This window comes from Brienomyrus brachyistius, chromosome 16 (genome assembly GCF_023856365.1).
Source record: "Brienomyrus brachyistius isolate T26 chromosome 16, BBRACH_0.4, whole genome shotgun sequence".
Taxonomy (NCBI): Eukaryota; Metazoa; Chordata; class Actinopteri; order Osteoglossiformes; family Mormyridae; genus Brienomyrus; species Brienomyrus brachyistius.
In genome coordinates, this window is record NC_064548.1 from 24,203,289 (window position 1) to 24,230,282 (window position 26,994).

General features: G+C 53.0%; 2 protein-coding genes across 18 annotated transcripts in view; both read left to right on the top strand.

The window, feature by feature from the left end:
• The window catches only part of LOC125709709 (plakophilin-4-like), a 48,030-nt gene that overhangs the window by 18,072 nt on the left and 2,964 nt on the right, over positions 1-26,994 (top strand). For 2 of the 3 annotated variants that reach the window (XM_048978403.1, XM_048978404.1), the window contains exons 3-18: positions 2,303-2,424; positions 7,283-7,317; positions 8,486-8,611; positions 8,732-8,925; positions 9,758-10,169; positions 11,311-11,475; positions 15,314-15,475; positions 15,803-16,013; positions 18,951-19,083; positions 20,259-20,472; positions 23,232-23,415; positions 23,914-24,031; positions 24,172-24,363; positions 24,472-24,645; positions 25,091-25,241; positions 26,730-26,922. In XM_048978403.1, the coding sequence (XP_048834360.1) occupies positions 2,303-2,424; positions 7,283-7,317; positions 8,486-8,611; positions 8,732-8,925; positions 9,758-10,169; positions 11,311-11,475; positions 15,314-15,475; positions 15,803-16,013; positions 18,951-19,083; positions 20,259-20,472; positions 23,232-23,415; positions 23,914-24,031; positions 24,172-24,363; positions 24,472-24,645; positions 25,091-25,241; positions 26,730-26,922 (2,786 nt within the window). The remainder of the gene's footprint in view (positions 1-2,302; positions 2,425-7,282; positions 7,318-8,485; positions 8,612-8,731; positions 8,926-9,757; positions 10,170-11,310; positions 11,476-15,313; positions 15,476-15,802; positions 16,014-18,950; positions 19,084-20,258; positions 20,473-23,231; positions 23,416-23,913; positions 24,032-24,171; positions 24,364-24,471; positions 24,646-25,090; positions 25,242-26,729; positions 26,923-26,994) is intronic. The other variant, XM_048978405.1, reaches the window with a different exon arrangement.
• Positions 11,482-15,305, top strand: LOC125709710 (mucin-1-like). 15 transcript variants are annotated; one of them, XM_048978409.1, is made up of 3 exons: positions 11,482-12,952; positions 13,127-13,546; positions 13,715-15,305. In XM_048978409.1, exons 1-3 carry the CDS (start codon positions 12,445-12,447, stop codon positions 14,293-14,295), a joined length of 1,509 nt encoding a protein of 502 aa, XP_048834366.1. In that variant the 5' UTR covers positions 11,482-12,444; the 3' UTR covers positions 14,296-15,305. The 15 variants fall into 15 exon arrangements, with proteins under 15 accessions (XP_048834366.1, XP_048834367.1, XP_048834371.1 ...); XM_048978410.1 differs by having other exon boundaries at positions 13,823-15,305; XM_048978414.1 differs by having other exon boundaries at positions 13,943-15,305.

Here is a 26,994-nt window from a genome sequence, read left to right on the forward strand (position 1 = left end):
TGGGAGGATTTTTGCAGCACAAAGAAAGATGACTGCCCCCCCCCCTGTTTCTTTGGTTGGGGGGTGTCCCGAGGCCTCAACATTTGTCCTCCACACATCACTCTCTGCGGGGTGGAGGGGGGTCCCTTTTTCTGTGGGCTTGGTCTATCATTGCTGTAAATTTATTATCTTCTTTGATATTGTGGAGGGGGGGGGGTCTCACAGAGGGCCGTGTGGGTTTCTGCTCCCCAGTGACATGGACCCCCAGACAGCAGCCTTCAGGGCCAGGGGGGAAGGGGGGTTAAAAAGAAAAAAATTCTGTCTTCTGTCCCTTCTGAACTTCAAGCTGTGGTTCTGTCTCTAATGGGTTCTGGGATGTCTGTCAGCCATCTGAGCCCCCCGCCCCAAGTCTGGGTGCCCCCCCCCCCCAAGTCAAGTCTGCAATGCATCAACAGAGGAGCTTTTGTGGTGCTGCAAACCCACAAGCTGGCATTAATCCCCTGTTTGCTGCTGAATAAGGGTTCCCTATTTTGGGGGGGTGTGGTTGGCACTGGTTTTCGGCACAGAGGGTTGGACGAGGGAGTGTCTGTGTGCCTGTCAGTCGCCTGTCCCTGCGCTCGGCAGACGCTCCTCTCTGCGCACTTTGCCACGGCAACACAGACATGAGCGTGCCACGTACTCGGTGCCCTCCGGGGGGCGATGTGAGCTATGGGCCGTCTTTACGTGCCGGTGAGCTCTGCCTTCACACACCAATCTCCTCTCCTGGTGTGTCTTGGCATAACGGCTCAATGGCCGTATCCCCCACCCTCCCCCCCGCAGTTTTTTAATAAAAGGCCATTTCGGGGAGGGGGGTTCCTGTGGCTAAGCCCCCACTGCCCTGTCAGTGCCCTCCTTCCCCTGTGCAGTAAGTCCCTCTCCCCGCACTGTCTCTGCGATCCGCCGCGTTCCCCTGCGGCGCCCAGGCCCCCGTCTGGGATGGATGGCACAGATTACATGGAGCCTGCTGGGGGGGGGCGGTCCTTGTGGGCGTGTGTCAGGCTCACGCGTGGGAGGCGGGCACTTCCAGGACGTTCTGCAGGCCGCTGCTGTCACGACAGGGTTTCCTGTGAACAATCTGCCCCCCCTCCATGCGGGAGAGTGACTGTTCTTGACACTCGTGTCTTTTGCGTGGTTTTTAATGATGCCAGCTTTACCGTTGAAGTCAGTGAGCTAATTGAGAGGCTTCCATTCCTGTCAGGTCCTGAGGCATCGCACAAACACCCCCTTGGCCGTCACCTCGAGCTGCGTGGCGCTGTGGGGCCCAGCAGGTCGCACCCGGGTTCGGTTCTGGCCTCCAAAGCCTTTCTGTCCTTCCCTGCTCTGTTACAAGACGACTGATGAGTCAGAATTCCTTTACTGATTGTCTCTAATCTCCTGATGAAATGGTACTTCATTTAAGGGCTTAATTGTCATCCCTCCCCACCCCCCCCCCCCCACCCGTCTCTGTGCTGTAATAAACGTACTTGCAGGGCGTGATTTCATGCAGCCCGTTTCCCTGCAGTATTTCCAATGCCGTACATCTGCTCGCTCTCCCAAGGAAAGGATGCATGTCTGCGGGAGCGGATCGAGAGTATCCCACCCGAGACTAAACCGTCCTCTCTGGTTATGTGCTTCCTCTGTATGACATCGTCTTCGGGGAAGAATGTGATAGTAAATATACGGTTGTTAAAAGTGCCATGTTTAAATTCATGGATGTGATATGGTAATTCCCCTTTCAGTTCAGCCAATCGGAGAGAAGGTGCTGACAGTTAATAGGCTAATTTTGTTCATTTGTCCCTTTTCAAATATTTCAGTCTTCTAGGGGTAGGGGGCATCTCTTGGATGTATGGATTAAAATGTCCCTTTTGGATGACTATGGCAGTCCGTTCCCTGGGGGGCGGGGGCACTATCATACAGACGATGCCTGTAATATTGGCGCTATTCCACCGGCAACAAGTACTGAGCTGTACCAGAGTCCAACCTCCTACTAAAATTACTGTAGATCAACTGATCGGAATGGATTTGTAATGCAAATTTACACAAGCAAATGCTAATTCCCCTGCCGTTTGATGCTCAGATAACAGTGATTCTCACAGACTCTCCAAACCCAGCGACGCCTTTACTGAGCCCATCCTTCTGCAGTGGAAAACCGAAGCGAGTTGTAACCGAGCTCTAGCTAGTTTCTCTTCACGGTGCAGCTCAGGTGCAGCCTAGTTCCTGTATGCCAGAGGAGAAGCGCCTTGTCCGCAGCCTGCTCTAGGCGAGTGTCCTTCCTAAGCCTGCTGTCCCTTGCTGCTCGCCGTAGGAGCTGCAGTTCGAGCGGCTGACGCGGGAGCTGGAGGAAGAGCGGCAGATCGTGGCCAGCCAGCTGGAGCGCTGCCGACTGGGGGCCGAGTCGCCCAGCGCCCCCAGCCCCGCCAGTGCCAGGTATGGTGCCTACCCCTTGGTTGCTTATTGATGGTGTCACTACATAGCAGATGCTTCACTCCAGTGAGACACGAGTCCCTTGTTTATGACATCACAGCACGGCCACTGACTCATTCCTGGTTACGGCATGCACCCTGGGCGTGTCAAAAATCACATGCATGTTTACTTTGTAGCAGGTAAAATACATGCTGCATTCCACGCACCTCGAGTTGACTGCGTTCCAGTACAGCAAGTCGGAAAGCCATTTAGTAATACCGGTTCTAGCCAAGTTCGTTGTTAGCCATTGTTAGCGATACCAGTTGATCGCTAACAAAGTACTGTGTGTACGACCGATTTAATGAAATCCCCATCTGTCCCCCTCAACATCTACCCCGTCCCCATCCGTCCCCCTCAACATCTACCCCGTCCCCATCCGTCCCCCTCAACATCTACCCCTTCTACAACTATCCTGTCCCTGCATTCCCCCAGAAAACCAACAATATAATGTGAAATTAAACATGCCCATATTTGCTTTTAAATACCGTAATTATTAAATTACTCACTTGACACTGCCGCCCGGTGGTGTTGAGGTGATAACAAATAATTTAACAGAACAGAAGGACTTATAATTTAATGTAGCAGATTTAAGAATATACACATATGAGCAATTTCGTTTCAGTTACTGTGGTGTTACATTAATTTGTTACGATCTCAATGGAATACCGGGGGAATTCCCGCTGTTACCGCAGTATTACCGCTTTCCCCATTCCCATGCAGCCCTCTAGTGCAGAGGTTCCTCTGACTTTCCGAGTCGGAAATCCAACTTCAGGAGGTGTTCCAGTTGAAATTTCTGACTAGGAACTCAGATATTCCAACTTCCCAATTCAAATGGAATGCAGTAATAGTCTGCCATGTGAACAGTGTGCCCTTGGTGTGGATGCGACAGTAGGGAAATGGTATCTGGATGATATTCTTCAAAATTCTGAAGTCTGCATCCGGTGGCTGCTCCCCTTTTCCACAAACCTTCCGGAACCGGAGACTGCGAACGTTGCTTGGTCAGAAATTTTTGCAGGATGGCGACCGCGGTGTGTCCGAGTGCATGTATATTGTTCTCATCTATACAAACGGCACGTACTGCTTTACCGGTCAAACTTCTGACTAAATTCAGTGTGTGCCGTGTAAGTGTGCGATTTCGGACCCAGCCACCGTCCCTTGTTTATGACATCACGCTCCGGCTCCTGGCACAGGTGTCACAGAGATCCTGTGGGCCTCAGGGTGCTAGATGCCCAAAGTGCTGAACGCAGGGACAAACCACCCCCCCCCCCCCCCCAGGCCAGCATTATTGCTGTGGGTGTCAGTCAGTCCTAGGGAGGAAAGGGGGATGTCCCGTTGCCTCAGTGGGGTGGGGGGGAGCTACACGCCCCTGTTAGGGCACTTTTCCACTTTTTAATATAATCCTTGCTGTTTAAGTCTGTCCTTGATGGGTTTGTGAGATTGATTAGCTCCTGCTTGCTTTGTAAATAGCCCAAATATAATACTTTGTAAATAGCCCAAATATAATACTTTGTAAATAGCCCAAATATAATACTTTGTAAATAGCCCAAATATAATACTTTGTAAATAGCCCAAATATAATACTTTGTAAATAGCCCAAATATAATACTTTGTAAATAGCCCAAATATAATACTTTGTAAATAGCCCAAATATAATACTTTGTAAATAGCCCAAATATAATGCTTTGTAAATAGCCCAAAAAATTCCCCAACAAAATCAGTGCTGTCCTGGTATATTAAACTCTTCTTCCAACCAAATTGCAATTATTATTATTATTTATTATTTTTTTACTTCGTTTCTCATTTTTTTAAGATGGTGGTTGTATCGTGTTTCAGAAGGAAGCATTATGCATAAGAAATTGGCAAAGAAAGTCCCACCTACAGAACTGAAGTCCCAGTGTAGTACCTTAGCTGGTTTGGATCCTTAGGTACTGGTGCTCTATGGGAAGTGAATGGAACTGGGAAATAACCAATTTTACAGTACTTGGTGTGGTGGAAAAGTGCCCACAGAGTCCCTCCTGCCCTTTGGGGGGGGAGGGGTGTACAGCCTGGGGTGATATTTCTCCTGTACCCCTCCCCCCAGCCTTATGGATAAAAAGCAGGATCAGACTGGGAATGAGTCTCAGACTGGCAGTGTCACACTCCAAGCTGGTATATTTTAGGGGGTGGGGTAGTGGTTGTAAATATTTGTCAAACTTGGGTGGAGGTGCCAGCAGTAAAATTTGTTGGGGGGGGTATTTATTTCCCTTCCATTCATCCCGGATCATGCCCCCACCCCCCAGGTAATGCTCACCGCACCGTGACCCTTCCCAGTAAGCTATAATGTGCAATTCTCAGTTTTCCCGACCCGTGTCCCTGGCCCCTAGCCAGCGTGGCCCCCCCAGGAGTCCCACAGCCAATCTATCATTCTGGCTTTCATAATAAGGCACAAATGAATGAATTTGCTCCTCACTGGGCTTCTCAACACTGTCCCCCAGGCCCCAGTGGGGACCTTTATTGTGAATGAGCTGGTGTGTGTGTGTGTGTGTGTGTGTGTGTGTGTGTGTGTGTGTGTGTGTGTGTGTGTGTGTGTGTGTGTGTGTGTGTGTGTGTGTGTGTGTGTGTGTGTGTGTGTGTGTGTGTGTGTGTGACACAGACCCAGGCCCTCAGGGCCCCCTTAACGGCCGCAGACTCCCCACCGTGGGCTAAAGAGTTTGCTTTATTTTTACTGCCTCTCTGGAGCCGTGCATCACAGCTGTAATTAGGATTAGTGGCTGGCCTCTCCTGGCCCAGTATTGCTGAGAGGGGGCTGATTAAGGGCCCTCAGGGTGCCATACTCTCTCCCTGTCAGGCGAAGAGAGGCCACTTCCTGTTTTTTTCGAACCCCACACCCCAGTTTCATATCGACCTGGAAATTTACGTCAGTGCCAACCCCCCCCCCCCCCCCCCCCCCCAAGCTCTGGCCTTAGCACTGAATTTCATGTTATCCAGATGTTCTCTGCCACCTCAGTAAGTCTTGGGCTTGGAGCATGGGGGCAGTAGCATTTTGGGGGTTTCTGGGGGGTGTTGGGGGGGGCGGGGTCTTATAATCGTTGCAGTCTTCCTGCTGCGGTTCGCGACAGATACACCCATCGCGTGTCTCGTGACGGACGAGATGGCAGTGCTCTCAGACGCCTCGTTGGTGGAGGTAACTCGCTCTGGTTCTGTCTCTGCTCTGGTCTGAGCAGCACGTAGCCGTCGTGCGTCACTGCTGACGCCGAGCCAAGGCAACACGCTCTGGTCTGTCACTGAGCCGAGACCCCTGTCCATTCGCTGCTCCATCGGCATTCTGGGTGGCTCTGCCTTTACGACCGCGGCTGTGTACAGCATACCAGCGACAAGCACTGCAGTATAGCCAGGACATTATTGCTGAATGAAATGACCCCCCCCCCCCACTGGGAAAGGAGCTGGGGCAATATTGGGCAGGGCATCCGCCAGGAGGTCTTTGTGTCCCTCGCGTTTACCCGACGCGCTCAGAGTAATTTACATGGTTGTCCTGACGACTAACGAGATGGAGCTATGGCGTGATAGCATTTAGCCACTCCGCGCTCTGCTGTGTGCTGGTGTACGCGAGAGTCACAAGCTGATTTACGCCCATGAAAATTCAGGGGACAGCACCGCGTTGATTGAAATATCAGCTAACTCACTAATTGAGACTGCAGAGTAAATAAATACTGATTACTGTAGAATATTCTAAGGGTGTTTGTGTCTAACAAGCTCATACCCAAAAAAATAGGCCGGCTGACTATTTATCGTACCAGAAATTTTTCTGGTTTGATGAAATTCAGTGTCATTGAATATGCGCCTGTGGGTTTGTGCCCCCTGCAGGGCGGGGTGTGGAAGCACAGCTCTCTCCCAGGGCTCTCATCTTGATTGCCTTTCCCCGCGTCGCCCTTCCTCCCAGCACTCTCTCATGCCGGCCACTCTGGCCCTACGCCGGATTGAGAGGTGTGGTTGGCAGTGACGGGAGAGCAGGTGCTCGCCTCCGGCTGGCCAACCATGAGTACACCCAGAGAAACGCGGCGACTGCAACTGCGGGCTCCTGTCTTGTTTCCTGTCTCAGACGCCCTGACTGTAGTTGATCGCTGAGGTTGTTTCTCTTGATCACTTTGGAATCGAAAGTAAGCACCCCCCCCCCCCCCCCCCAGCAAACGATTTCAGGGTGGTTACCAGGGAAGCTTATTTTTTTTTCTACACTTTGCTCCTAGATTTTTTTTTAACTCATTTGCATCTTTCAGCTGTTTGGACAGGACTGGTCCTTTTAATGGCCTCCCCACACACCCACGCACACACAGTGGTTACTGACAACCTTTGGACTCGCTAGTTGCTTGTTTGGTCACTGTGACCTTTGACCTTTGCTTGTCTGAAAGCTGATTCGAGTTCCCAACCCAGGGTCCTCGTCTCTACAACGAACATGGCAATGCGCTGAGATGCCGTACCCTGGGCTGTGCGGTCAGGATGTGTGTCAGTGGGAAGATGCTGCTCTGGTGTTCAGTAACTTTCGCTTCTGCTCATTATTAAAAGCTCAGGAATGCCTTTTTCCCAGAACCAGGCTGCTCGACATGTTCAGTGTGATATCCTTTGTGTGGTTTGCATGTGAAACACCCGAAAGGCGTAATTAGACTGTCAGACATGCAGACGTTTGGTGAGCCGACCGAATAAGAAATGCCAAGCTGTGCTGGTGTGCAGGAACGTTTGGGACACACTCTGCTTTCTGCTTCTCCTTCGGCCTCGACCTTTGACCCCACTGTGACGGGATGGTTCCTGGTCTGACCCAGCACTAACCCATCCTCCTCTGTTCCCACAGCTCATCAGAGAAGTCGTCCCCCTGGAGATCCACAGGTACTGTGCCCCCCTGCATATTTTACAGCTCTTATATGTGGGGGGGGGGGGGGGTCTGTATAAATACATACCAATGCCTCGTCCATCGACATGATGGAAGGCAGGCACCGGCCATCTCTCCTTATCCACTTGATCGTTACTGTTTACCTCCTGGAAGGTGATCGTTAACCAGTGCGGATTAGCCCCCCCCAGCTCACCTGTTTGTCTATTAGGGCGGTGATGCAATACTGCAGGTGGTGGTGGTGGGGGGTGTTTGTGGAGGTGCCATGACAGTGACACACCCTCACCGGTCCATCGATCACGCAGTGACTAGTCGTGCTGCTGTTTGAGGCGTCGGTGTACTATATTCTCCTGGGGAGGGGGGCAGGAGTCATAATCATCCCCTTCGGCCAGTCCTGGCACTTTGTTAAGAGAATCGGTCTGGTTTAGTCACCACATTCAGAGGCCCCCTGCGTCCCTTTTAAATGGGGGGTGGGTGGGGGTGTCGCAGCCCCTTTGGTCATCTGACCACTAAAGTCTAAACTGTAAATGTACTAACTGGCGCATGTCGTCTTTTTTGTTACTCCTTCCCTAAATTCAATGTGCCTCAGATATTTTTTTTGCTTAAGTCTGCATTTGTTCTGTTTGTTTTGTTTTTGTTTTATTAGCACATATAACGTGGTGTTTGAAAATGTTATATTTGTAGTAAAATTTTGATCTAAAAAATAAAAAGTCTTTCTGAAAGACTCCCTGGCATCTCCCCTGGTAGAGATGCCAGAGGCCCAGAGAAAGGGGGCGATTTGTCGCCGTCCAATACCACCTACGCCCGTGTCAAGTGGGTCCAGCCCGGACGGTCAGCTGGGAGCACCTTTATCACGGAACACGGCCCTTTAAATGGACCCCATCTCTCTCTCACTGGGCTCGTCTCCGCTTCCCGCAGGGATTGCATTTTGTCTCACGGAGACAAGCTGTTAGTCTAACTTATCCTGATTAATTCCTGGGACAATGTTTTCAGTGCAATGTTTTAATGAATAATTCATGGTTTGGAACAGGTCAGTATATTTGCATGAAATTAGTCTGTAAGACATCGTCCTCTGATTGGTCAAGCGCTGACTGTCCATTTTACTAGGTAGCAAGCTTGTTATAAGTAGTTCCTTCCTTAACTGCCCATTTCTCACTGTCACCGCAGATGCTTCAATAGCAGGAGAGACCAAGTCCCGTGTGACCGACGGGTCTCATTCCCCGCCATTCCACCTGCGTGGCGACCAGGAGATGGCGCCCTCGTACTCCCCCGAACAGCCCTCGCTGGCTGAAAGTGAGGGCCCAACCCCCACCCCCCATGTGACCTGGGCGGGTTCTGCTCCTCAGCAGTGTAGCACATGTATGCGTGTGCCGTGTTAGGCGTGCTTAACTCCGCCCCTTCCTCCTCTCTCAGGGTTCGCTGGGAACTCCTGCAGCTCCACCCAGATGAACTCGTATGCGGACAGTGGTTACCAAGAGGCTGGCGGCTACTACGGTGGGCAGATTCAGGGAAAGGCGGAGATGAGAGCCCAGCATTCGTACCCGGGGCTCGGTGGAAACTCCTCCCACTCCAGGAGTGCCAGGGCTGAGGGGCAGGCCTCTGTTCAGGTACCACAGAGGGGCGGGCACAATCAGGGAAGGAAAGAGTGACACCGGTCTTTCAACAGCTGGCTCTGGTGGTTCAAAGGTCATTAGGAAGTGATTAGGCCTTACGAAGTGATGTCATCGTTTTGTATCATAAATGAACTGGGTAGGTCTGAAAGAGTAATTGGTATTGGCCTCTGAATGGATGTATTTTCATAAACCTGGTTAATTTTTTACCACACAACCCTAGGATAAGGGGTAAGTGGATTGATGGATGATTCCTTTTAGATGAATAAATGAGATTGAGAACTAAGCTAAGAACTCTTTCCTCTTCTTCCTTTGTTGGTCTTTCCACTTCTCTTGCTCTCCTTTCTCATTCATTCCTTTCTCATCTTTCCACTTCTTCTCTCTCTCTTTTTCTTCCCTCTCTCTCCACTCATTCCATTCCTCTTTCTCCTTTCCTTTCTTTTTTTTACCTGTTCACTTCCTCTGTCTTCTCTCCCCTCTCGTTCCTCTCCTCTTCTCTCTCTCCATCTCTCCTCTCCTCCTTTTCCTCTCCTCTTTTTTTCTTTACCTTCTGCCCTTTCTACACTCCTCCCTCCCTTTAATTCCTCTCTCCCCTCTGCTCTTCTTTCTCCCTTCTTATTTTCTCTCTATCCTTTTCTCTCGTCCTCCTCTGTCCCCTTTTTCCTCTTTCTCTCATTCCCCCTCTCCTCCCTCCCTTCCTCCCCACTTTCTCCCTTTTATATCTCCTTCCCCTCCCCCACTCTCCTCCATCTCTCTTCTGTCTCATTTTCTCTCTCCTTACCCTCTCTCCTCTCCTCCTTCTATCTCTCTCTCCCCTGTATCCCCACAGACCCCCATGACCCTCCCCACGGCACCGGGCCGAGCCATGCGCAGGGTGTGCTCAGTGCCATCCCGTGCCCAGTCCCCCCCCTATGGCACATGTGCGTCCCCGTCACGGGGCTCCCTGCGGGGCTACGCAGGGCCAGCCCTGCCGGAGCCACGGGGCCCGTCCGCCGCCGCCTACGCCAGCACCACGCTACCCTGCCAGGGCCAACGCAGCTCGCCGGGCGTCCTGCGCCGCATGTGCTCCGCCGGCTCCCGGCCCGGCAGCGCTGGTCACGCATCCTCGCCGCCCAGGTCCGGCATGACGGCCGTGCCCCAGCACTACGGCTCCACACTGCACCGTGACGCCGACCTCTATGGCCAGCCTGCCTACGACGTCTACGACAGGCTGATCCTGACACGCCCTGACAGCCTCGCAGGTCGGTCCGACGGCTCCCCCTGCAGGAGGGGCTTTGCTTTACCCAGACACGAGTGGCCTGCTTCACTTACCAGCTCAGCTAGGAGTCTTTTGAACTTGTGATCAGATGTTCCTGGCTGGGATGAGATGTATATTATACAAATAGCTGTTATCTACACTGAAAGCTGTGTGTGGGGCTGAGCAGATGCACTAAGTAACTAATGTGGAAAGACAGGAGAGAGTCAGCTGGGGAGGGCGGGGCCTTGTGGGTCACAGGATTTGCCACCAGACGTCCCTGTTGTCACCCAGGGGCTGCTGATCTGCTGTGACGTATGTGGTCCTCAGGACCTACGGCTCTCTGAGGGACACTAATATGACAGTAGCTGCTCTGGACGAGGTCACAGATTACCCACAGATTACCCCAAATCTGACGCACTATAACATGCCACATGTGTGAAAGGCTCCTGTCTCTGCTCTCTGATTGGTGGCTTCGTGCAGCAGTTTGTCAGATTGGCCTTTTTTTTGGTTTGACGCAGCGACGTTACGTTCTCATTAGCAGCTTTCCTTTCTCCGATGTCAGTGTCAAGCCCCGATTGGTGGATTTGCTTTCTCGATGCGCAGTCTTAATATCCGATTGGCTTCCCGACTGTGGGTTTGTCCCATTCCTTAGTTTCTGTGCTTATGCCCCCTTTATGAAATGACAGTGTGATTTACTCACATTTTGGTGTGGCTGGATGTTCCTGAGCACCGTGGACATCGGGGCGGTCCTTGCGATTCGCTCCATGCCGCCCGGGGCTTTGCCGTACCGCTGTCGTCCTCACCAGCGCGTGTCTTGGAGCTGTCGCAAAGGCTGCGAGGTCGGCAGCGTTGCCAGGAGCTGGTCGGCATGTGTGTTATGTCCGTCATTTTCATCTTTTAAGTCAAAGGGGCTAATCACTTCCTCCTTTGAAGGACCTGGTATGGGATGGGAGACTGGGGGGGGGGTCACGTTTTATTCTCTAATTGGTGTCTTTGCCTTGCCGGTGGTGATGTATTAGTGTTGTTAGTATTAATGAGACAGCCTGTTTGACTGCTGGTCTCTCCTGCTGGTCTCTCCTGCTGGTCTCTCCTGCTGGTCTCTCCTGCTGGTCTCTCCTGCTGGTGCCTCTTGCCCCGGCATGCAGCGTCTGCAAATAATCCCGATCCAGGCGTTCCAGCTGGCACTGGGCCCCACCCTCCGACGCAACCTCTTCCAGTGGAAAAGTCTCCTGATTGGTTAATTGCTGACAGCACTTTTTTCCTTAATGGCTTACGGGACTCTACAGACGCCCTGATGGATGAGGTGCAAGGTGATTCCCCAGAGAGTGCGTGTGCGTCACTGCAGTGTGTGTGTGTGTCTGTCTCTGTCTCTGTGTGTGTGTCTGTGTGTGTGTCTGTGTGTCTGTGTGCTCACGCGTGTGTCCATGGTCCAGGTACATATTCATTAACCTGTTATTTTGACATTATGTGGACCATTTTTTCGGTCCCCACAAGGGGAAATTCAATTTTATAAAAAGAAAATCTGTAACCGCAATCAAAAAACTAAAAATATCTAAAGTCTTGTATTTTGTTTGGTTACTTATGGTTAAGGGTTAAGGTCGTCATTGTTGGGATTAGGGTTTTGCCCATAGAAATTAATGGATAGGCCTCTGCAAAGATATTAACACAGGTGTGTGTGTGTGTGTGTGTGTGTGTGTGTGTGTGTGTGTGTGTGTGTGTGTCTATCCAGTCACATGACAGGAGGCTGCTGTGGGTTTAATAGGACCATGAATATATTTCGCTGGAGTATTATGTCTGTTCATCTGTGTTTTTGGGTGTTTTACCATTGAATCATTTATACTTGTGAAACAAAATCAAAGGCTTTGCCCTGAAACACTGTGCAGCCTGATGTGACTGAAGAAGATGCCAGTTTACCTGCAACATTCCATAAACTGTTTAGGCTCCTGCTGGACAAGAAAGGCTGACTTAATCATGGATGGATGGATGGATGGATGGATGGATGGATGGATGGATGTTGGGGTGGATGGATAAATCATCTGAATCTGACTGGTGAATGGTAGGACAGATGTCAACCACTACACCCTTCTCCATCACATACACTCTCCAGAGGCGTGAGGGCCACACCCACACTACACCCTTCTCCGTCACATACACTCTCCAGAGGCGTGAGGGCCACACCCGCACTACACCCTTCTCCGTCACATACACTCTCCAGAGGTGCGTGGGCCACACTCACACCCGCACTACACCCTTCTCCGTCACATACACTCTCCAGAGGCATGAGGGCCACACTCACACCCGCACTACACCCTTCTCCGTCACATACACTCTCCAGAGGCGTGAGGGCCACACCTGCACTACACCCTTCTCTGTCACATACACTCTCCAAAGGCGTAAGGGCCACACCCGCACTACACCCTTCTCTGTCACATACACTCTCCAGAGGCATGAGGGCCACACTCACACCCGCACTACACCCTTCTCCGTCACATACACTCTCCAGAGGCATGAGGGCCACACCCGCACTACACCCTTCTCCGTCACATACACTCTCCAGAGGCATGAGGGCCACACTCACACCCGCACTACACCCTTCTCCGTCACATACACTCTCCAGAGGCATGAGGGCCACACTCACACCCACACTACACCCTTCTCCGTCACATACACTCTCCAGAGGCGTGAGGGCCACACCTGCACTACACCCTTCTCCGTCACATACACTCTCCAGAGGCGTGAGGGCCACACCCGCACTACACCCTTCTCCGTCACATACACTCTCCAGAGGTGCGAGGGCCACACTCACACCCGCACTACACCCTTCTCCGTCACATACACTCTCCAGAGGCATGAGGGCCACACTCACACCCACACTACACCCTTCTCCGTCACATACACTCTCCAGAGGCATGAGGGCCACACCCGCACTACACCCTTCTCCGTCACATACACTCTTCAGAGGCGTGAGGGCCACACTCACACCCGCACTACACCCTTCTCCGTCACATACACTCTCCAGAGGCATGAGGGCCACACTCACACCCGCACTACACCCTTCTCCGTCACATACACTCTCTAGAGGCATGAGGGCCACACTCACACCCGCACTACACCCTTCTCCGTCACATACACTCTCCAGAGGCATGAGGGCCACACTCACACCCGCACTACACCCTTCTCCGTCACATACACTCTCCAGAGGCATGAGGGCCACACTCACACCCGCACTACACACTTCTCCGTCACATACACTCTCCAGAGGCATGAGGGCCACACTCACACCCGCACTACACCCTTCTCCGTCACATACACTCTCCAGAGGCATGAGGGCCACACTCACACCCGCACTACACCCTTCTCCGTCACATACACTCTCCAGAGGTGCGAGGGCCACACTCACACCCGCACTACACCCTTCTCCGTCACATACACTCTCCAGAGGCGTGAGGGCCACACCCGCACTACACCCTTCTCCGTCACATACACTCTCCAGAGGCGTGAGGGCCACACCCGCACTACACCCTTCTCCGTCACATACACTCTCCAGAGGCGTGAGGGCCACACCCACACTACACCCTTCTCTGTCACATACACTCTCCAGAGGCGTGAGGGCCACACCCGCACTACACCCTTCTCCGTCACATACACTCTCCAGAGGCGTGAGGGCCACACCCACACCCGCACTACACCCTTCCCTGTCACATACACTCTCCAGAGGCGTGAGGGCCACACCCACACCCGCACTACACCCTTCTCCGTCACATACACTCTCCAGAGGCGTGAGGGCCACACCCACACCCACACTACACCCTTCTCCGTCACATACACTCTCCAGAGGTGCGAGGGCCACACCCGCACTACACCCTTCTCCGTCACATACACTCTCCAGAGGCGTGAGGGCCACACCCACACCCGCACTACACCCTTCTCCGTCACATACACTCTCCAAAGCAGCAAGTTATTTTTCTTTTCTGTCTTTGATTTTAAATCCCCCCTGTAGTCATTCACACAGCCTGTTCAATTTGACTTTCAACAAAGGAAACACATGCTTCAATGCTATAATTTTATTCAAATTCAAAATGAAGCTGGAATGTAAAAACTGTATTCATCATAAAATTCGTGGAGGATGACCGCCCTGCAAGCCCCCTCCGGCACCCCCACACAGACCGGCTCCGCCCATCCCAGCCTCCTTAGCCTTCTATTTCCTCCGGGTTTCTTGCTGCTTCTGACTCCAAGGTCACCCTCCCCCCCCCCCCCCGGCATGGACCGGAAAAGTGGTACGGATGTCAGGACCCCCCACGGCCGTGCGCAGTGACCACCTCATGCAGACAGCAGCCTCACACTGACGTCACGCCGTCTTCCCCTGTTTATTTAGGGATTTAAAAAGTGATTTTTTTCATGAAATCACAGGATGGTGCAGGGAAGGATTCTGACGCTGGTTCTTCTGTCCGTTTTGCATCGAGTCGTGACTCTTGCTGTGGGCAGGGCTCCTTTCCAGGCGCCCTTGAGGTTTCCGAGCCGCAGAGGAGGGTCGCGTACAGATTCTGGAAGCTGTCTGTATGTTTGACTCCACAGCCAGGGAGGTGGGGTGTCTGTGAGGTCAGCCGTGTGACAGGCTCGCTTCCTGCCCATGCGAGACCGTGTCCCCGAGCGGCCCCCACGTGCCATGGCACCCCGCCAGTCAGGTGGGGGTTCTGGCCAGTTCTTCTAGTACCGCCCCACCGACGTGCCGCTTTTGGTTCTGCCAGGGACCCCATCGCTGGCGTTTGAGAGAGAGCCGCAGCAGTGACGTCCTCGGTGACGTACCGGTGCAGGCTTCTGGCACGAGTTCGCAGCCCTGTCTTTGGGTCAGACCGCCAGGCCCGACGCCAAACCGTCACTATCAGGCGGCATCGCAGCGTGTTCTCTGCCGCTGCCGCTTTAACCGGCCCGCAAAGCTTTTGGTTCTGCTTTTACTCCTTTGTTAATGTTTCATACCTGCTTGTTCTGTGGCCTTTGCTTATGTGATCATTGTAATTCTAACTATTGTTTTTGTTTATCCATCCGTCCACCCGTTCATTGTCATGGTTATTCACCTAGCATGCAGCTTTATATCTGTGATGTCCCCCTTCTAACCTCTGACCCCAGATCCTTGTGCCCCCCCCCCAGGTCTCCGGAGCTCCTACTCCAGCCAGCAGAGCCCGCTGGGACTGGAGCTACGCTCGGCTGTGTCCCCCGAACGCCACATCGTGCCCATCTACGAGGACCAGGCCTTCCACAGCCCCGTATACCACAGCCCCGGCAACGGCTCCATCTACAGGACGGGACCAGGTATCCCAGTCAGACCCCCCCCCCCCCCCCCAAGACAGGTGCTCTCTGGGTACATGTTTGTCCTGAGTCCCTTGAGCCCCCCGGGGGCTCTAGATGTAACTCTGAATGGCCTTTTCAGCCAGGGCAGGGGGAGGGGAGTGGCGATGAGGCAGGGGCTCACATAGCATAGATGGGAGACACTGGCCAATGAGAGCTTGTGCTCCCCGGGGGAAGAAAGTCAATTATTGGAGTGTCAGAGTAATAAGGTGAAGACGGATGAGGGAGGGGCCTTGGGGAGCCCTCACAGGAAGCTTCAGGATTATAGAATTCCATCGACGCCCCCCCCAGGCACAGCCGTCCTTCAGAGGGGGTCCAGCCTGCGAGGCAGCGCCAAGTACCAGCGAAGCAGCTACGCCCTGAGCTCGGCTGGCAGCTACTCTGAGCCGTACCGGGCCACGCAGTACCGGCATGCAGAGCCCAGCTACGCCCGCGGGGTCCTGACGGTGGACGGAGGGACCACACGCTCCCCCTCCATAGACAGCATCCAGAAAGACCCCAGGTACCACCAGACGGCCCACATATGCTGCCCACTGCATCCTCTCCTGCTAATTCTTATGCTAATGCTGTTCCGGTTTAAGCCTCTTTTAGCAGTACTGTTACTGCAAAGGCTAATGCTGCTATGGCTAATCTTGTTACAAGTACTGCTGGTAAGGCTAAGACTGCTAGTATGGTTGATAAGTCTAATCCTGTTACTATTCCTGCTGGTAATACTAATACTGCTGCTAGTACTACTGGAATGGCCACAACTTGGATGAATAATCCTGGTTAATATAAATACTGATATTATTGAGAAATCTTCCAGGCAGATCAAGACTGCTAATATACTGATGATTGATTGTGTGTGTGTGTGTGTGTGTGTGGCTTAAATATTCAGTGTTGCATCTTTTATTATGTTTATGTTTTTTTTTATTTTATTAGGTTATATGTTGTTTATGACACCACACAGTGTGTGTCTCAGATTAGTTTTGGTCCTTATAGGAAGAGAAGCTCTCAGGAGACACGTTCTAGAGGAATATAAGGACATGATCAGATAAAATTTCCAAAGGCCTTTTGTTAATGCCTATCAGCCTGGAAACGGATATGGCTGATTGTCATTTTTACACCCTGATGCCCCCACAAAACTACAATCAAAGCCGTAATCTCCAAATGGAGGAGTTTCCCTGAAGTGTCTGTCCTGGCAGGATCCCCCTGAGGAAAGACGCCAGGAACTTCAGCAACTTCCATGAAGTGTCATGAAGAGTCGAGCTTTTCTACTTTGGCTCAGGTTCATGGCTCCACGGTCAGGACCGGCTGGACGTTTTTCTGAAACGTCAGAGAAAGCTGTGTGATCTCAGCAGTTTTGGAATGATGATGTTCAGCCCTGAAGCCAGTGGAAGCATTTTGGCAGCGTGGGGCTCTTGTATGTGGGGCGGGGGGGGGGGGGGAGAGGTTGTCCAGTGCAGTAGGACCCAAACGACTTGGCGTTCCCAAAGGGACCTGGAATCTGGATCAGGAAAATACCCTGCCATCTATCTGTGGGGTTTTTCCTTCAGGAAAAGTAAATGAAACAGTTCAGCTTTAGATCCAGAATAGCTACAGAACAGAGGAGGTGATGCGTGCAGATGGGGTGATGCCAGACAGGGTCTGCTCGCTTCTCACTGTAAGCAGGCAGTGCTGGTTCCTGTGTGCTTCTCCGAGACTCCGGTCACAGACTGGAAAAGCTGTGGAATGTTGGACTAAGTCACTGTTAAAGGTGCATACAGACAGAACCTGTTTCAGGGTAAGTCCTCATCTCATGTCATAGTTAAGCGTTGACTTTTTTCTCCTCATATGGCCAAACAAACTTTATTAAAAGTCACATGACGAAGTCCAGCCTGCTTCGTTTGCTCTGGGTCACTTTGAGCTAATTTTCTGCTGTGGTTAAGCGTCTCGTAGCATAAGCTGGACGTAACTGAGACGCACTGGCAGATCGACGGGGAGATGCCGGCTTCACTGTAAAGTGTTTGTTTGCGTGTAAATTTATAAGCATTCACTCGGAGTATCCTGTTACACTGGCTAAGCGGGGGGAGGGGGGCGGGGGGGTTGGAGTTTGTATTGATTTGGTTTCTGTGACCAGCCCCTCCTGTATTGAGGACTGCTGCTGTTTTTGTGATGTTGGGAGACACAGTAAGCCAGGCCTTTCATAGTGGGAGTGATTATCACCTCTCCCAGTGAGCCCCCAGTGAGCCACCAGCGAGATGGGGGGGGCAGGCCTTTCATAGTGGGAGTGATTATCGCCTCCCCGGAGGAAGGGGGCTTCATTAGGTCAACAATGTATGGTGACGTATCGCAGTATGAGTTTGTTTCCACTGGTGGCCTGAGGAGGGCGATATGCTTAAGCTCGCAGAGCAGCCATGCCCGTACCATCACCCCTAGGCTGGGCAAAATGGATCGCTCCGGTCGCTGGCCCCTGGAGGCGGGATTAGATTAAAACGAACTCCGCCCCAAGCCACAGCTCCTCTCTCCATGCCCAGCGAGGACAGGATGAGCCCAGAGCCTCCGCCCCACCTGCTCTGGCATCGGGTATGTGTGGTGCTAACGCCTGCCCCCGCCATGGAGGTCTTAGTAGTGGAGGGTGGCCTGGATCGATGCCACAAGAGCTTCAGATTCAGGTCCAAGAACCCTGAAGTAAAGTGCATTTGTTTCTCTGAGACAAGGACTTATCCTGAAACAGCTCTGTCTGTATGCACCTTTAATACTGACTGTAACATGTCAGGCCCGAAATGGGTCTGAATGCACCTTTAATAGTGACAGAAATATGTCAGGGACTTAACCTGAAATGCTTCACTCTGTATGCAGCTTATTAAACGTTTAAAAAAAAATAAGTGCTGTGTGTGACTGTTATCACAATTAAATGCAGCGCCATTTGTTTACTTGTAACCCTGACCGGATTTGGTGATTCAGAGACGCATGGATTCGTTTGCTTACCAATTAATGACAGCTTTGAAACAGATTTTAAGATCCCGGAGACGGAAGAATGTTGTAAAGCGGAGTGAAGCTTGGGCCTGCTTTCTCGCCTCTGTGTTATTTCAGTCGGCGAGCAGAGGTTTTATTACCCGAGAAATGGCTTTTTATGAAACGGAGCTGTTCATTTAGCCTCCGTTATGACAGTAATTGTCCGACGGGAATACGGGACATTTCCTGAACACTCAAAATTAAACTCTGCTAGCTGAAATACATCTCCAGCGGAAGCCGGGAAGTAATATTTCTTCCACTCCCCGCCTCGGATTTAATGAAGCCTCAGACGGAGCAATTTGGAAAGGAGGCGGAGGGCTGCTCGCCTGCCTACCCGCTCATCTCCGCCCCCCGCGCCTGGCTCGCACAGGCTCCGCCCCCCATGGCTCGCACAGGCTCCGCCCCCCATGGCTCGCACAGGCTCCGCCCCCCATGGCTCACACAGGCTCCGCCTCTCTTCCAGGGAATTTGGCTGGCGTGACCCGGAGCTGCCGGAGGTCATCCACATGCTGCAGCACCACTTCCCCTCAGTGCAGGCGAATGCCGCCGCATACTTGCAGCATCTGTGCTACGGAGACAACCGAGTCAAGGCCGAGGTGCGTCCCAATCCGGTCTGGTCCAGTTACCCCCAAGGCAGGCCCATGGAACCCAGTATGCCCAGTGTGTCTTACAGGCTGTAGGTTTTATTTACATTTAACTCTGTTTATTTAGCAAAAGCAAGATGGACTGTATATTACTACACCAAGTCTGACCACACATTTGGTTTTCAACAAGTTAATGACCCTAAACACACCTTGGGGTTACTGTATTCTCTTGTGAACAAGGAATGAATGAATGAATGTTACATTTATACAGCACTTTTCAAGACACCCAAAATCCTTTACTTCAACCACTACCACTGTGTAGCCCCCACCTGGATGATGAGATGGCGGCCATTCTGCACCGGTATGCTCACCACACAGTAGCTAAGGTGCTGAAGGGGCTAGGAGAAAATTCACCAGTTAGGTACAGGGGATGATTAGGAGGCCAGATCTGAAAGGGCCACAGAGGGCAGCGTTAGCCAGGGCTTGGAACACTGTGCCTGGAAAGAGATGGAGTGCTGTGACCGATGACCTACCCCCCCACAACCCCCCGACATGAACCCTATGGAGCGAGTTAGATGGAAGAATATGAGCAAGGTAGCCAACCAGAGCTTGTTTTGGAGAAGCGTTGCAGGTAGCCATGTCCGGAAGCTCGCTGTGCTCATGCCGTGAGTCTGCAGCACTATCAAGGAAATAGGCGGCGCTTTTGAAGATTGTAAAATTGGAGCAAATCTTGAGATGTCGAACGCTTCTCTTTTGCGTTCCAACATTTGTTACATATTGCTTTGTTGCCTCGAGGCTTTTTACTAGAGGTGAATAAAAGCTAAACTAGAGACAAATGCATTGAAAGCAGGTGTGTCCAGACTTTTGACTGGTAATGTACATCACAAGCATACAGCTGTCAAGAGCCAATCAGGTACAGATTCTGCTTGTCAGCTTCCAGTGAGTGACCAGTGACACTAGCGTGTATTAAGGTAGCATCAGAGCAAGAGATGTACCTTATGTTACAGAACGCAGCCAGAACCGAACAGAACTATTCAAGGGCACTTTGAGGTCATGGTTTATATGTATCTCTCACCAACATCCCCCCCCCCAATAGACCATGATGATGTTATGGCACCAGCCTGTGTATATGCATGTAAATGAAGAAGGGGGGCTCTGACACTCACGGCCCCCAACTCCACCGTCAGGTCTGCCGCCTTGGCGGCATCAAGCACCTGGTAGACCTCCTGGACCACAAAGTGGTGGAGGTGCAGAAGAACACGTGCGGGGCCCTACGGAACCTCGTCTATGGCAAGGCCACGGACAACAACAAGATCGCAGTGAGGAATGCCGGCGGTATCCCAGCCCTGCTGCGGCTCCTGAGGAAGACTGCTGACGCGGAGGTGCGGGAGCTGGTGACGGGTACGTTAGGACACGCCCTTCTCTGCTGACACTCCGCCCCCTTCTCTGCTGACACTCCGCCCCCTTCTCTGCTGACACTCCGCCCCCCTCTCTGCTGACACTCCGCCCCCTTCTCTGCTGACACTCCGCCCCCTTCTCTGCTGACACTCCGCCCCCCTCTCTGCTGACACTCCGCCCCCCTCTCTGCTGACACTCCGCCCCCCTCTCTTCTGTCGCTCCGCCCCCCTCTCTGCTGTCGCTCCGCCCCCCTCTCTGCTGTCGCTCCGCCCTTCTCTGCTGACACTCCGCCCCCTCCCCTGCTGACACTCCGCCCCCTCCCCTGCTGACGCTCCGCCCCCTCCCCTGCTGACACTCCGCCCTCTCCCCTGCTGACGCTCCGCCCCCCTCCCTGCTGACACTCCGCTAACACTCTGCCCACTTCCCCGCAGACACTTCACCATTCATCTCTCTGGCTTATTTTCCCACACTGCTGACGGGAGAGGCTCAGTGTCGAGCAGACAGATCAGTTTGTAGCCCTGGGGGACGCTGAGGTTTGGCTGATTAATAATTAAGCACTGCTCAGGAGCTGGTGGGGGGGTCTGTCGCCCCCTGGCTGTACAGACCCCCAGTGTCATGCTCTGCGAATCAGCAGCACATCCCGCATCTCCACACTGATCCTTCTTCTCATCTACTCTCTCTGGTGCCTCTTTCCTTCTCTCTCACCTTGTCTCTCCCCCTCATCTCTCACTCTCTCTCTCCCTCTCTCCCTCCCTCCATCTCTCTCTCTCAATCTCTCTTTCTGGCCCCCTCTCTCTCTCTCTCTCCATGTCTCGCTCTCTTCCCTCCCTGTCTCTCTCCATCTCTCTCTCTCTCTCTCTCAATCTCTCTTTCTGGCCCCCCTCTCTCTCCATTTCTCTCTCTTCCCTCCCTCTCTCTCCCCTTCTCTCTCCCTCTCCCCATCCCCCCATCTCACCACCCCATCAGCTGTCGCTAACAGAGCTCTGCTCGGTAAATGTCAGCAGGGACGCCCCTCAGACACCTGTCACGTTTCCATTTCTTTAATATTTCCCTTTCCAGTCTTTAAAAGCCCTTCAAAAAAGTTTTGGTGACGTGGGATAAATTAATGGCCATTTCTGTAGCTCCAATAGCCGCGATCTATTTTGGGCCTCACCTAGAAAGTGCGTACACTTTGGACCTCAGTATTTAAAATATCTTGGCTACAGCCCTGTTAATAGCTGTCAGACTTATCAGAAGCCAGGATGTACAGGGTGGGGGGTGGGCATGTTGCACGATTTTGTACCCGCTTTTACCTAGTTAGCTGATGGCTTCTAGATCTTTCCAGAGACTTAAGTTGACATCGTGTGTCACATGACCTCCTTGCTTAACCCCCCAGCTGTGGCCCTTTGAATAGTTATTGACCAACTATAATGCATTTTTTGATCTTTGCCCTCGATCGTTACCTCAGAGTTCGGAGGCACTTTGGCGATGTTTGACATGCCGTGTGAAGGAACTGGGTGCCATCTATAGACCTGTGACTGGTTCTGGGGAGGTTGGTGGTCATGTGACCGGGGGGTCATGACCGTCCCTGATCTTGTGGGGTCAGACTCCTCTTGCCTGCCAGCTCCGGTGTCAGGGGGTCACACCAGGGATCGTTTCAGGGGTCGTTTGGCATCCATATTCTCCCCAGTCTGTCAGTCTGTCACTCACCTGTCACTGTCGGAGTTACAGCCCTGTCACTGTCTCCCACAATGCACTTAGCTGTGACCCCCTCATGACCTTCTTCTATTTAAACTTTTTCATGCATTTCTCAGCACCATTTCTGAGTGACAGGAGCTACTGTGAGATGAAGCGTGGGACGGTTCCCTCTATTAGCAGGATTTCGTTGCTTGGCGGTCGTTTCTTAAGCGTCTTAAAGGGGAATGTCATGCTCAAACGAGAGGCTTGTGTGTCCGTTGGCGGACGGCGAGAAAATCGAGCACAGCAGCTGCTTATCCCCTGCGATGCTCCTGCGGGCTGTTTTATTTTATCATGTATTTTATGTCGCGGTTAAAACGTCTTTGTTGGGCAATGACCTGTGTGACCTTCCTGAAACTCTGGTGGAGCAGCTAGTCCTCTTCAGTCTGTGCTGCTCAAATCCGCCCCCTGCAGGGCGAGGGGAGAAATACAACCATGTGTACTCCCTTTGCGTACTGGCCCCGGGGGGGGGGGGGGGGGGGGCGCATGGGACCCACCCGCACATGCCCGTGTGTCCGCTCGCATGCGGCTGACTAAACGTGGCATGCTGCGAGGAAGCGGGGGCCCGTCCTGTTTATGGCTGCATCGGCACGCCGGTCTGGCAGGCAGCGATAAGGGCTGTCAGCTCACTGAGGGACCCTGCCTGCTGTGTGCATCCTGAGCCCCGGTGTGTGTGTGTGTCACTGTGTGTTATGTAATGTCATTTTTAAGGGGGTGCCCTGTCACAAGAACACGGGGGGGGGGGGGGGGGGGGGGTTCGGGGCACACGTACACTGGGAGCTCCCCAGCAACGAGGCACAGACAGGTAGGGGTTACTGAGAAACGGGGGTGTCTTCATGAGAAGGAATGGAGGGAAATGAGAAACACACAGACACCTATTCAAACACAGACGCGAACGTATGTGGTTCACAGTAACTTCTACCAGAACGTCACACACACCAGCTTCTGGTAATCTAGTGTCAGTCTGATAATCCCAGTGCACTGGCGTGTGGGAGTCGCCGCTCTGAGATCCGGCCTTTTCTTGCCCCCCCCCGGCTTCTCTGCAGGGGTGCTGTGGAACCTCTCATCATGCGACGCGGTGAAGATGACCATTGTGCGAGATGCCCTCACCCCCCTCACCAACACTGTGATCATCCCCCACTCGGGGTGGAGCAGCTCCTCCTTCGACGACGAGCACAAGCTGAAGTTCCACTCCTCTGTGGTGCTGCGTAACGCCAGCGGCTGTCTGAGGTGCCGGCCTCCCCCCAACCCCCACCCCACTCGTGCACCGCTCTGCTGCCAGTGCTGCGTTGCCGCCCCCTGGTGGACACCTCGCATACTGCAGTTGGAATTCTCCCGCAGGGCTTCTTAAGAGACTGAAAAATCTTCTCCTGCACACGTTTCCTCTAAAATATTTAGAACAGCTAAAACACTAGAACTTGGTCTTTCACAATCATTCCTTTGTCCTTTTAAGGGGGGCACCACTGAACACGCTTTGTGGCCCCTCACCCTGACAACGTCTCAGCAAATGTAGACACATTTTCCAGTTAGCGCGGTAATACTAATCGGCCCACCCCCCTGGCCCCCTCCCAGCCTGGGGCAGTGATCTCTCACTCATCATTAGCCCTACATAATGGCTGGCTTCAGACTGTAATCGTATGCTGACTGAAACTGCAGCCGCAATTAGCCACATGCCCGTGTGTGTGTGTGTGTGTGTGTGTGACCCGCTGCCTCCTGCCACCTCCCCAGAAACCTGAGCTCCGCAGGGGAGGAGGCGCGGCGGCAGATGCGCTGCTGTGAGGGGCTGGTGGATTCCCTGCTCTACATCATCAAGGCCTGCGTCAGCACCTCCGACTTCGACAGCAAGGTGGGCTCTCCCTCTGCCTGGAGCCCAGCTCCATTGCTCTCCCTTTGAGAGTGGCACCTGCTTTCACACCAGCGGGAAATCACTGAGCGCCCCCTGCTGGTGCTGCTGAGTTATGGATGCCCCCCATCTTCTCTCTTCAGATCGTAGAGAACTGTATCTGCACCCTGCGAAACCTGTCGTACCGCCTAGAGCTGGAGATGCCCCAGTCAGGCCCTCTGGGCACGCAGGAGATGGCAGGCCTACTGGGGAGGGAGTCGCCCAGCAAGGAGGCGGAGCCTAGCTGCTGGGGCCGCAGGAAGAGGAGGAAGAAACGGGCCCCACAGGATGAGCAGGTGGGCCCTCAGCTCCTCACCGTGGAGCCGTGTCTCCGTTTTGGGCGTGAAAGAGGAGTTCAGGGGCTCTGCATCACAGATGCCCTAATTCCCTTCTCCATTTGGCAGTGGGACGGCGTTGGCCCCATCCCTGGATTCTCCAAGGCCCCCAAGGGGGTGGAGATGCTGTGGCACCCAGCCGTGGTAAAGCCGTACCTGACGCTGCTGGCAGAGAGCTCGAACCCGGCTACACTGGAGGGCTCAGCGGGGTCCCTGCAAAACCTCAGCGCCGGCAACTGGAAGGTGAGCCCCTCCCACTGGGGAAGAAGTCCCAGCACCGAACGCAGAGAAACTGAAGAAAGTCCACAGTCTATGTGTCTGCATTGTAATGTGCAGGTAGAATTAAACTCTGGCCTATAAATTAGCTGTTTATATCCATATGGTTGCATCTGGAAAATATATAGTACCAGTCAAAATTCTGGACACACCTCCTCAAAATGGCCGCCTTTCGTGTTGATGCCTGCATTGTAGACTCTGACCAGCTTCCGGATGTAGCCACCTGGGATGCTTCTCCAACAGTCCTGAAGGAGTTTCCACAAGTTCTGGGCACAAGTCGGCTACCTTGCTCTTACCCTTTGGTCTAACTCATCCCAAGCCAGCTCTGTAGAGTTTAGGTTGGGAGTTCATGGTGGCCAGGTCATCCGTCACCGTCACTCTCCAAACCCCCCCTGTCCCCCTGCCTTTCCAGTTTGCGGCCTTCATCCGGGCGGCAGTGCGCAAGGAGAAGGGTCTCCCCATCCTTGTGGAGCTGCTGCGCATGGACAACGACCGCGTGGTCTGCTCTGTGGCCACGGCGCTCAGGAACATGGCCCTGGACGTAAGGAACAAGGAGCTGATCGGTGAGGAGGCAGCGTCCGACTTCTGCACCACACAACTGGGTGACACCTATAGGCCGGGGTGGGTAGTTCAGGTCCGGAACGTATAAATCCAGACCAAGATTTCATTTCAACCAACCAGTTGAATACTCCAGGGTTTCTCAATCCTGTCCTCGGAGATCACCAGACGGTCCACATTTTTGCTCTCTTCCAATTGCCAGAGAATCTGTTCTCGGTAGGGGACTGTAGACTACCCTCTCTGGTCTCGGTTGAGGACTGTAGACTACCCTCTCTGGTCTCGGTTGAGGACTGTAGACTACCCTCTCTGGTCTCGGTTGGGGACCACCCTCTCTGGGTAGAAGGGACACGGACCCCTTTCACACTGGCATCCAAACTCAGTGTTCTCTGGGGGACTCCAGCCCCAGAGTATATGCAGGTATACAGTCATACAGAGAGGACCGGCTCCAGCTACAAGCAGAACAGGCGGCTGCTCAGGGCCCCTGAATTACCGGCATTTCAGAGGAAGTGAAATGGTCATCCGTCTTCTTAATAGCTTTGCCTAGGGCTCCTGAAAAGGTAGAGCCAGCCCTGTGCACTGCCATGAAATAACGTTCCCCCAGGACCACCGTGTGACGTACAAACAGTAAGCGAGAAGGGGAGGGTTAACACGGTACTTCAAGTGCAGAACACAGGATGGTAGATAACAGGCGGGCTGGATATGAAGGTGTATATACAGAGTGCACTGAAAGCTGTATGCAAATGACAATAATATTAAATAATGCACCAGAATAAACAATGAAGTAAATAGTGTCGGTTGTCTGACAGTGAATAGCTTAATAATGATGATAAGGCAAAGAGAGCAGTGTGGGTAATCAGATACATGCTGTTATTCAGATTCTGTTTTGGTTAATGAGCAAACAAGCGAGGCTGAAGGAGCTGGACATGGGTGGGGATCATGGGCTGCATGGTCATGGTTAACATGAAACACAAACCCTGCCCCACCCCGCTGCAAGGTGGGGGAGCAGACCAGCGTGGTGACCCCACCCAAAAACCTCGAGCTCTCCGGTGCTGCTCCTGTTTGCCTTCTCCATACACAAGCTATGGAGTTTTTACTGGATATGGAAACAGTAAGAGGATCTAGAGTGGGGGACGGGGGGGGGGGTGGTGGTGTTAGGATGGAGGGTTAGCCTCCTGACCGGGGGTGTGAATATGTACCTGGGAGGAGGACTGGTGTTGTAGGTGTTTTAACCTAAGCTAAGCGAGTGAAAACACACAGTTGGATCCATCTATCCATTATTAGGATTGGGGGGGGCAGGCTAGAGCCTATCCCAGGCAGCACAGGGCACTTCCCAGAATGGATGATGTGTCATGGTACAGAGAGCTTCCGCAGGGGCCGTGGGGGTGTTGGACTTCTTGTTGAGTGTGGGATGGAGCTGTTGGTCCGTCTATAGTGCCCTTGAGGTGTGGATATGCACAGAGATATGGCAGTAACCACCCCGACGCTTCCTGCAGGGAAGTACGCCATGCGGGACCTGGTTAACCGGCTCCCCGGGGCTGGAACCTCGCTGCTGTCGGACGAGACGGTGGCAGCTGTCTGCTGCACGCTGCACGAGGTCACCAGCAAGAACATGGAGAACGCCAAGGCGCTGGCCGACACCGGCGGCATCGAGAAGCTCGTCAACATCACCAAGGGCAGGGGCGAGAGGTGGGCGAGGTCTTGGTGTGGGCGAGGTCTTGGGCGGGCGTGGTCTTGGGTGGGTGTGGTCGTGTGTGGGCG

Bases quoted from the DNA above. Each gene is read 5' to 3' on its own strand.
- LOC125709710 (XM_048978406.1), top strand. From the start codon at position 12,445: ATGAGGGCCACACTCACACCCGCACTACACCCTTCTCCGTCACATACA. The intron at 12,953-13,126 runs GTGCGAGGGCCA...CACTCTTCAGAG, and splicing joins GTCACATACACTCTCCAGAG to GCGTGAGGGCCACACTCACA.